The 10,969-nt window shown below is 39.9% G+C and overlaps 1 protein-coding gene and 1 pseudogene across 2 annotated transcripts in view; both read left to right on the forward strand.

Annotated features, from left to right (window-relative positions):
• Positions 1-1,697, forward strand: part of LOC149109382 (uncharacterized) — a 78,325-nt pseudogene extending 76,628 nt beyond the window's left edge. The window contains exon 12 of the transcript XR_016208446.1: positions 1,572-1,697. The product of XR_016208446.1 is annotated as an uncharacterized LOC149109382 (transcript). The remainder of the gene's footprint in view (positions 1-1,571) is intronic.
• The window catches only part of LOC149109381 (uncharacterized), a 124,329-nt gene that overhangs the window by 86,409 nt on the left and 26,951 nt on the right, over positions 1-10,969 (forward strand). The window contains exon 2 of the mRNA XM_089294446.1: positions 4,611-4,982. Coding sequence (XP_089150572.1) covers positions 4,611-4,982 — 372 coding nt within the window. The remainder of the gene's footprint in view (positions 1-4,610; positions 4,983-10,969) is intronic.

A 10,969-nucleotide genomic window follows, 5' to 3' on the forward strand; every position in this document is an offset into this window, starting at 1 on the left:
ATAATGCAAAAAAGGGTTTTCGTTTTTAAAAACCTCTCTCCCCCGTACCCTTCCGATGGACATCCCTGATATAACCTTATAGCCGGTTTAGAACTCGGTTTTATGATAATTATGAGGTAATCTTTTGTAAAAACATCACTCTCAATGAGAAGCAGAATGTAATGTCGTCTCAGTCTTATTCTCCTTGAGAGAAACGGTTATAGACCGAAAGGAAAAGTAGTTTTTTACATCTTATTGACTGAGTTTGGTTATACGTACAGTTATCAATATGTAGTTTTTTTGTAATGGGATAACTAATCCATCAAGACTGCAAAGTTAAGGGCCCATTAACCGATCTTTTCGAGCCGTTGCTAGGGAAAATTCATTCTCACATAACCTCGTCATTTTTAGTTACCTCAGAGTTATTTCATGTGTTTTAACTTTTTTCTTGATCAGCAACACTAGTGATGACGTCATCAGGCCACGCCCATGGTCATGTGACTAATACAGAAAAAATGCAAAGGCTCCCAGGCAAATTACTTTCTCGGGATTTTTTTCATTGATTTAATATTTTAATTTAAATCCTCATTACGCTATGCATCGATTTTGTTTCATTTCTAAAAGGTCAGATTCTGAAAGCATTTCAAAATATTGAAAAATTCGTAATTTTCTGAAAAAAGCATGATTTCGAAAAAGAAATGCATAGCTATGTTGCCAACGTTGGCTTTAATCGAAATTGGTCGAAAAAGACTGGATTTAATAAAAAACCGCGTTTCCTTTAGCATTTAAAGAAACCGGAAGTGCGCCCGATATATATTGGAAGTTACCCTATCAGCGCGTGCGCAAGTTACATTACTAGCTCACTTCGGCAAGATAAAACAAAGCCACACGGAGTTAGTTTTTCTCTTTCTATTGCTCTTGTTTTTCTGTCTTTCTCCTATTTTGTCTTTGCTTGTACTTTTTTTACTTTGCATTTTGCGAAACACAAAGAAAAAAAATTCTAAAATGTAAGCGAATTTGCAAGTTTTTGAGTTGTTTTTATTTTCAGTGTTCAGGCTGACGTAAGTGACCGGAAGTGGAATTTCACTTCCTTAGCAACGCGCGCGAGCGCGCGCATAAATCGGTTAATGGGCCCTTAAGGCTGTTAACCAAATGAAATCGCGTTTTAGCTGAGAATTTCGAAAAAAGTTTAACAGTTAAACAAAATTAGAGAAATCTATCCTGCAGTATAGACGTTTTTGTAGCTTAATGCTGGGTAATTTTTGTTCGGCTCTGATTCTATTCCAGGACGTATTTTCACTCACCCCTTGCTTCCTCTGTTTTCCGAATCCAAGATGACGAATTTAGCGCTCCCTCACTCGCTCGAAATACACCTGCATTGGAGGCTAAGGGAGATCGGTCTCGCTATTTCGCTGTTAAAGAAAAAAAATTTATCCTGTAAAGGCAACGCTACTAATGGCTCAGTATTACTGACTGGTTTACTGGCTATCACCAGATACATTTAACCGTAACTTGTTCCGGTTCTAGGGATCAACCATTGGATATTTCTGGGTGCGAAACCAACAATGAATTAGTAAAAATCTTTGTCACAGTATCTAGCCAATGAAATCAAGTGTCTCCAGAGCAACCCTATTCCTCATGCCAAGGCCCTGCCGGCTAGGAGGGAAGAGAATGAGTTGACGGCAGTGATGATATCAAACTTCGACTCTAGATATTAATAGATTTAATTCAACGAGCTATCGAGTGATTCCACCTGGGTGTACAAGTTACTTGTATTAGTATTATCTCATATGATAAATGTGCTGATAAAATGGTTTTAAGTTTATACTGGTCAAGTAATCTTGAGAGTTTAAAGGGAAATCACACAACCGATGAAGATAAACCAGTTAACTTTGATTTGTAAAAACATGAAACGGAAAGAAAACACGAAAGCACATTAAGCTCTTGCAGCTAAAGGAATCCATTTTGCGTTAGACCAACGGTGAGGAGCCTGGAATCTAAAGTTTACAACGTGAAGGTTTGTCACGCTATCGGACATGAACCTTGTGAAATAACCTGGACTATATGTGGAGGAGAGCAGACGAAAGAAATCTCGCAATTCGCCTTGTGAATATCGTAGTCACATTGCTTAATTTAAGAAGCAGTGAAATGACGAGCTTTGGAAAATGCATGGTTTGCCTGGTACTCAATTTGACGACGTATTTCTATTGCGGAGGTGAGTATTACACCACAGATACTGTTAGCAGACGATTTTACATATTTAAGAATGACTGCGGACTTAAAACGTTAGCACGATCGTTACAAAAACGGTGGATTCGTGCTATCGAGCAATGGTCATATCATTCTTTTTGAGGCTGTTAACAAATGTGGCACACACAGACACCTCCGCCTCCAAGTAAGTATACCGCGACATGACAGAACTATGTCATTAAGTCTCATTAACTTCCGCTTAGAGGCGAATCTGATGGCAATTGCTAAAGATACCCTACCACAAATTTCTTGATCTATATTTCACCAGGAATGGATGTCAGCTGTAAATTATTACTTTTTATCCAACAACTCATGTGACCAAAATGCAAAGAAGCAACGCCGTCTACCTGTAATTGTGTCAAACCATTTCCCGTGTTCCGCTCAGCAGATTTTCGATTTGACATAAAAGTTTGTTTGCAAAGAATATAGAACCGCTTTGTGCGATTGTTTATTCATCATTTTTTTGGCATAAATGCAAAAATGGCCTTAAATAATGACACGATGTTCAGAGGGAAAACAGGCTTTAATACTCTTACAGGCACTCTCTCATGCGTGTTGTGTGACTCAATTCGCGTGATGTGATCAGGCTGATTAAACATGGCGACGTTGACATCTAGCGGCGATAAACGAGTGTTCTTTCCTTTCTTGAGTGACTGCGACACCTCAGTTTAGAGACTTGGAAGTTTTCTGTAGGTTGATGACTGCGGCTAACGTTCTTTCGTCAAGCTACCGTTTGTATTTTATCCTGTTTCCGATACTTCCGCATGCAGGTACGCTTCAGTGATTCAGTGTCTATTCGACATCTGTTTCATTTGCTGCATGAAATAAAAAAAGAATGGTGTTCGTGACAAATATGGGCAAATTACATTCGTTAAACTAGAGGTTAAATTTTGATCACAAATAAGTTTAATATAAGCATAGAACTATATAAAGGAATACATGTCAGATGGTTGTCTGAAGCCCATATTCACAGTAAAGACAGTTTATGCCCAGGTCAAACGTCGAACTTCACATGAGACCAACTTCTGTAAATTGCAATTTGAGCCGATCCAAAAGGATAAAGCTCGGGTTGATCAGAATTCGAATTTAGATCGACTAAACGTTCGATCAGCTTAGTCGACCAGCTTAGTTCGTCTCATGTGAAGTTCGACGTTTGACCTGAGCCTTAGCTAAGTTTGTTTGAATTCATATTACGGTTAACCAAAAGCTCCCGTGTTATTCTGTAAAATGTTGATGTAATTCATTAAAAGGATAAAACCCGGGGATAAAGCAAAACTTTTTCTTCCTCGAAATCATCATTATCTGTCATCAGCCGAAGTTACGTGAGATTGTTATGGAGAATGCAACAAAATTGGATACGCAACTATGACTGTAAGAAATTGATATCAAGCTTTGATATCAGCAGTTTTCCCGGGGGTTGGTACTCCTTGAATATTTGGTGAAAGTGTATCACACGGATTTCTAAATCTTGGCCCTTATTACGTTCTTTTGCGTACCCGTCTCAGTTTCACCTCAGATGTTTACTTCATGCAGGGACCTTAAACCTCACGGATCGACCTTTTTATGTGTCGTCATAGTCATCTTTTATGATTGTTCACCAGCATTTACTTATCTTAATAAGTTGTTTATTTCTAGGGTTTGTAAGTGGAATTTTTCAGTTCAGACTATGGCTAGCTGTCTGCTTGATGCCTCTTCATTCCGCATTTCGTGCGTGTGGCAGTCAGCCGTGTGTCTAGCTCGCTGTGTATATTAATAACTGAGTGTCGCCTAGCAAGAGAGGAACGGCTGCATTTTTGTGCCTGTTCAATTTAAGGAAGAATTAGATGAAATGTAACATTTTTAGCCGTATGCCGTCAGTTCGCTTTGTTTGGGTGTTGTCCACTGCTGAGATCACAGTTGGAGTGATGCGGAGGGGAGAAGGAAAAATGACATAGATAGCGCGCTTGCCTATAGTGCACTGAACTCCGAGCTGGGACACTGGCCTGTGTAATTTTGATGAGTTCTGTAGCAAAACACTTAAATATGCCTCCGTCCACAAAGGAGTATAAATTGCGGTGAAAAGCTGTGGGTAACGCTGCGATGGAGGATTATCATCCCATCCACAAGGGATAGAAATACTCTTAGTCCCTTCACACCCTGGAAATCAGCCTGTCGGGCCACTAGGCCCGGATACAGATTTCATATCTTTACCAGTTAAGTTATTTAAGTTTCGAAGTAAAATTCGTTTCCCAAGGATTATGGATAGATGCATTAATTAAAAAGACGTTACAAGACCTTTACAAATCCATTTATTCGGTCTTCAATGGACTTATATAGTTTCATTTTTTTTCTAAGGGTTTTTAATACTTTGTGAGAGACACTGACAATTTTGCCTTTTGCAGTCTGTGGACTACAGTTCACCTCGCCCTTTAACGGAAACAAGGTGACTGGAGTTCTTGGATCATCTTTTAACTTCACTTGGGCCTTTCATGGCGGAAAAGTATTCAAAGTTCAGTGGGGAACAAAACAGGATGGTTTTGTTGACATTAAAGATGTTCTGGTTTCCATAGACAAGCTGCAAGCAATCAGTACTATACAGAATCTTCCATACAGTGGACGTGTGAGAGGAGACTGGGATGGAAGTAGTCCTGGACAGGCCACTTTCACATTGAGCTCAATCCAGAAAGCAGATGAAAGGTTCTATGTTTGCCAACTTTTACCTGACACTCTTGATGGACAACCAGCTTATGATACTGTTCAGTTGCTTGTTGCGGGTAAGTGAACAAAATTAAAGGTAAATCTCCTTACCAATTTCTCCCCCAAACTCTGTATTTTATTGTCAATTTACTATTTAAAACTAAAAGATTGTACCGATAGTAGCTTGAAACTTGGATCTGATATTGTTGAAGCAGTATGTTTTTGGGAATTTGCAGGTTCGTGTTTTACGTAAGTACAAGTCAGTACATTTTTATGGTGTAGCCTACTATAACTTGCAAGTGCAAGTAATTCATACTCCAAACATTTATTGCATGATATAAGTATGCATTGAATGTGTGGTACATATAATTAACATTCGGTAGCGGAAGTATATAACCCCGAAGCGTATAACTCCGATCCAGTGCTGGTTTTTTTTTTTAGCGAACCAATCAAAATTTGCTTTCTAATAATGGGAGTGTTGACTACCGTTATGTCACAGTTTGTCATTTCTGCCGGAGCAATAGCGGACACATTTGTCTGTTTATAGCGGAGCTTTCCACTCTGGATGCTACATGTATGATGATTTTTCTTGAAATGACTATATATCCGTCAGCAACAGCCTGTTTTTTTTTTCCAAGGTAATCCACTACACTCCGGCTCCCATTCGCATTCACATTACTATCATTTCACACTAATTTACCTTTACTTGTGTACATAGCCACTTAAAGCTTGTAAATGCTCACAGAGTATAATTATGTAGGTCATCATCATCATTAATCCTTATTGCCCCCAGTAGGGCATGGGGCCGCAACAATGTCTCTTTTCCACTGAGTCTTGCCTTTCAATATTGCTTGTGCCTCTCCCCTTGACAAACCCATCTCACTTAGTTCAGTTTCAACGGTCTTTCTCAAGGTGTTTTTCCTTGTGTACATAGCCACTTAAAGCTTGTAAATGCTTACAGAGTATAATTATGTAGGTCATCATCATCATTAATCCTAATTGCCCCCAATAGGGCATGGGGCCGCAACAATGTCTCTTTTCCACTGAGTCTTGCCTTTCAATATTGCTTGTGCCTCTCCCCTTGACAAACCCATCTCACTTAGTTCAGTTTCAACAGGAGCCATAATCGGGGACGGAGACCGTAAGTCTTGGGATTCGCGCGCACCTATGATATGGGACAATTTTTCTATTTTTAGAACAAATTGCGCCATCCTGACGTCATATATCCGCGTGGATCCACGCACATGTCGGGGGCTCTCGCGTGGATGTTGTCACGTTGCGTGATCAAATGGTGAGAGTTAGAGGTTTTCTTGCGTATTTTTGACAGCGATGGCAGGGAATAAGGCAGGGAATACGAACCAGGGCGCTTATATGTAGTTTTATGCCTTGAGCTAACGGAAAAGGTGGGTTTTTCAGGGTCGAAAACAAGACTTCAATCTCGCGCTGGGAATGAATAATAAGATCTGCTCACGCTAGTTGTAAGCTTACGCGTATGTTTCTGCGTTTGTTCTGACTTAAGAATATAGCAAGAAAACTCTCTACTCTGGTATCGAGTTAATTTGTGAGTTTCTCAGACAATGGTTCATCATAACAAAAACCTGTTTTGACGGTTTCTTATTGTTTCTGCTTGTTTGGTGAGTTTGCAAAAGTTTTTGAAAGGAAAGTCTGACGCGTACAATTAGTTTATTTGCATAGTGCAGCTCGTGCACTTTCAAGTCCGAGTCGGTGTTTTCAGTTGTCAACAAATCTTGACTAAGATTTCTTTCGTTATCTTTTGTGCTGAGATGCTGTAACAAATTTCACGAACGCAAAAAAGGCTACTAACATGTGTGTTTCTTCAACTTAAGCATAGTGAAGTTTTACACTGCGAAAATGAAAATAGACAAGGAGTTTTGATAACTCGATCAACAAAATCGAAATCGTTATTCCAAGTTGATTAAAGAAAGCGTCATCGTAACTTTGCTGATTATTTCTGCCTTATTCACATATTTTCAGCTTAGCTTTTAATATGCTCTCAAACATATTTAAAAACTATAGAGTTTGAGTTCGATGTACGCTTTCTCACGAAAGTGCGGCGGAAGTACAATTTGTCATGTTTACTGACTGTACAAAACACGCATCGGCGGGCGCTCTCATTCATCGACAACAGAGAATTTACTGGATTTATAGACGGATAAAACTGAGCAGTATCTACGGACGTTAAGTTATTGGGCCTTGATGAAACATCAAGCGTTGCTTACAATTCTAGCGAAACTCAAACTAGCAATTATTTTGTTTTACTTTTCGGTCGAGATAGACTGAAATTCCTCGCAAGCGTGTGGCAAGAGGAGCTAGGAAACTATGAAGTCCTGAAGCTCTGCTATATCTAAATATATCCAGTTAGTTTTTTGCTGTGTAATGGAAAAGCTGTTAATCTTCAACATATGTGAAATTTAAAGAAGAGTAATGTACAGCTCATGTAAAAGAAGCATCCGTCGGAACACAACTTGGTCAGCGATATATATAAGCTTACAGCGGAACATAACTAAATTCGACACTGTCTTACTTCACTCAAACTGGAGCTGCTTACGACGAAAATACTTAAGCATAATTCCAACGGACGTGAACGCGTTGAGTTGTGGGCCAAAAACATGAAAAATTTCGGGAATTTCGGACGCCATTTTCCCCACGCGACATCCGCAAAAATCCTCGCAGCATGTACGCGCGTGTGCCGCAGGCGATGGCGCAATTTGTTCTAAAAATAGAATTATTGCCCCATATCATGGGGACAACCCCAATACTAGAAATGGCGCGCGCTTACGGTCTCCGTCCCCGATTATGGCTCCTGGTTTCAACTGTCTTTTTCAAGGTGGTTTTGGGTCTTCCCCTTTTTCTTTTGCCTGCAGGTGTCCAGCTAAGGGCAACCTTGGGTATCCTCTTTAGCGACATTCGTAAGACATGTCCCAGCCATCTAAGCCGGCGTTTCTTGATTTCAAGATCGATACTTGTGCACCCAGTCTTCTGGTACAGGTAATTGTTGGAAATTTTGTTGGGCCAGAAGATGTTGTAGATCCTTCGCAGACAGCTATTGTGACAGGCATTGACTTCGTTTATGTCCCTTTTGACAATTCTCCAGCATTCAGAGCCGTACACTAGCACAGATTTGTTACTGTTGTAGATGCGCACTTAAGTCTTAAGGCTATACTGTTTAGACTTCCGGATGCTTTTGAGTCTGCTAAATGCACACCTGGCTTTGTTGAGCCCAACCTTGATGTCCTTCTGGGCACCGTTGTCTGTACTGATCACACTCCCAAGATTAGTGAACTCTTCAATATGTTCTTGCGGCTTTACATCGATGTTACTTGACCTTGATGCACCAGAGTTGACACACATAATTTTGGATTTCTTTTTGCTGATGATCAGTCCCATTTTCTTGGCATTTGTATTGAGATCGTCTGATTTTTCTTGGAGGTGAGTAGGTGTTGAAGAAAGGATGGCAATATCATCAGCAAAGTCAAGGTCTTGAAGGTAAGAGAAGATAGTCCACTTTATTTTTTTCTCAAGCATCAGAGCGGACCTGAATCCTAAATCCTCGAATTTGATTGACTAATCATACGCACGTGACCGGTCCAGCTTTTTACGATACGTCCCATGGGCCGGATTTTTTCCCCGCTGCCTAAATGCGCCTCCTAATAGCTAGCGGTAATCGTCAATCTTTTGTCTTTTTTACACAACCATCGACGATTAGTCAACGCAAGTTTATCTCTGTTCCCGTGAGTATAACGGGAAGATTGGGAACTAAATCACTTGTTGTAAACACAAAATGGCCGTGGGATTTATCAACCCTTCCTTGGCTTCACGAATCCCCGTTTACTGTTCATACATGTATGTGTGCCGAGAGTGCTTCTACAAACCTTTCAAGAGGAGTCACATGATTAAACCGGCTTCGAGGAAAACAGTGGTCAGTAATACAAAGAACATCGAAGTATGTGACGGTCACGCTCGACACAGATGAGGAACGTATAAATCTACTTTATATACAAACCTACAGTTAGAAGGAAAAGCTGGCAGTTTTAATGCTACCTAGGTTTTAAGGATCGCTACAAAGGACCAAAACTTTAATCTTGAAGCCAGGTAAGAGATTTACGGGAATTTATCGGAGCACTTTACGAAGGCGAGTGTGTTAGTTACTCACTAGAATATTTTCAAAATTTCCTGAACTTTAAGCGGTCGTTAGTTTTGAAAACCTAGTGGGCAGACAAATTTTATTACTGCTTTAAATTAAGGGACATTTATACTTTCTATTCATTTAGTTCAGCAGTTTCAATCAGGTGCCACATTTTTAAAACGTGCCTATAAAGTAGAGCTATTTTCGCGTTTGGTTCAAAACTCGATTTAATGGGTAGAAAATCTTCTTTTAACCGTTGAAGGAACAACATTGAATTATAATTGCAACATGGCTAAACAAACTGCTATGATATATCTATAGTTGAAAAAAAGAATTGGGACTTTTTAGCGAATATTATTTTTTTTAGAGCGCCGGCAATATGTGCTATTTTTCCAGTTTCGGCGGGCATGAAACTTGTGTCGAGCGGACCGAACTTCAATCAATCCTAGAAAACTTCAATTGGAATTTTTAATGAAATAAAAGTCATTTTAGTGATTGACTAGGTAAGGGCTTTGAAATCCCAGCTTATCAAACAAATCGAATTTTCAAAGTAAAATCAGTGGTTGGTTCTTACAGAGACAGCCTCTTAACTGGTGAAATAAATGCAACTAACATAAAGTAGTTAGACAAAAATCTGTCTGTCTTTGTCTACTATCTGAGATACTCGCTCGTTGCGAAGAGTTTTTTACAAATCGTTAGTAGACGGTGCGGAAGGCGATTCAATGACAAAGTTACGTAATCAAACCCAATTGTAATCTGTAAAACCAATTTACCACAAAAAAAAAAATAAACATGTTATTTGCCGGGTTAGGGTCGGTCCGTATAGTGAAAAACTGTGACCTCGAGCTTGAAAATGCTTTCAAGACCTCGGTCACAGTTTTTCACTATACGGACCTCCCAGCCGGCAAATAACATATATGTATTCCACGAGAGCGTAGGGAAGTTGCTTGACGCATCACCCAGTCAATTGTAACAAGGAAGAGAATAGGCGAGAGTATGCATCCCTGGCGCACTTCCGATTTTACTGGAAATGCTTCTGTAGTGGTGTTTCCATAACCTGAATTTCAGCCACCGCCTCCACTCGCTGAGTCACTCAGGGAGTGAGACGTCTGAAAGCACTGGGCGATAAGCTGTCCGGTGACGTCACTACCCAAAAACCTGGTAGTGGTTCTGATTGGCTGCCGTGTTAATTTATTCGCCCGACTCGAATAATTTGAATAATTTTATTGCCAAACTTCGCGCGTTCAAGATGGCGGAAGAAAATCGCGAGCTAACTAAAAAAGACTTAAAACCTTTTCTGGTGTATGCTCGACATTTAGGGTTCAAAAACGTAATCCGCATCAAAAAAAGCCGGCACTTTCAGAATTTCTTAGAGGAAGCGATGTATTCGTAAACTTGCCTACGGGATATGGAAAGTCCTTAATATATCAGATGTAAGATGGCTCCACTCGTGGCAATTGAACTTTCAAAGCAGCACAGCTGTTTTCCAATCGAAGGCACGGTCGTTATTATTTCACCATTGTTTGCTTTACAGCGGTTATCAATCACACGCGACCTTCAGCGCAAAAACGTCTTGACAAAACCTAAGTTTTGCTGGACGTCAGTCATCTCCGCTTCCTTGCCGACTGTATACGAAATTTACCTGAAAAAAAGTCTGAAACCTTGCAGCAGTCCACTCGTAAAAATTATCATTTTACTTTCGATATGTACAGCTGACTCATTTAATAAATTGGAATTAAACATTCCTTGAAATCTATAAATGAAGACGTTTGTAGGGTTCTTCAACGACCATTCGCATGCAAGAATGACCCCGAAATCAAGCAAATCTGCACGCGAGGGAACAAATTATTTCTGCACGTATTTTTCTTGGGGCTACAGACTGAACAATACTTAAACCTATAAAACTTATAACTTATT

Source organism: Orbicella faveolata, unplaced genomic scaffold (genome assembly GCF_042242905.1).
Source record: "Orbicella faveolata isolate gen_17 unplaced genomic scaffold, um_ofav_v1 contig_25, whole genome shotgun sequence".
Lineage (NCBI taxonomy): Eukaryota > Metazoa > Cnidaria > Anthozoa > Scleractinia > Merulinidae > Orbicella > Orbicella faveolata.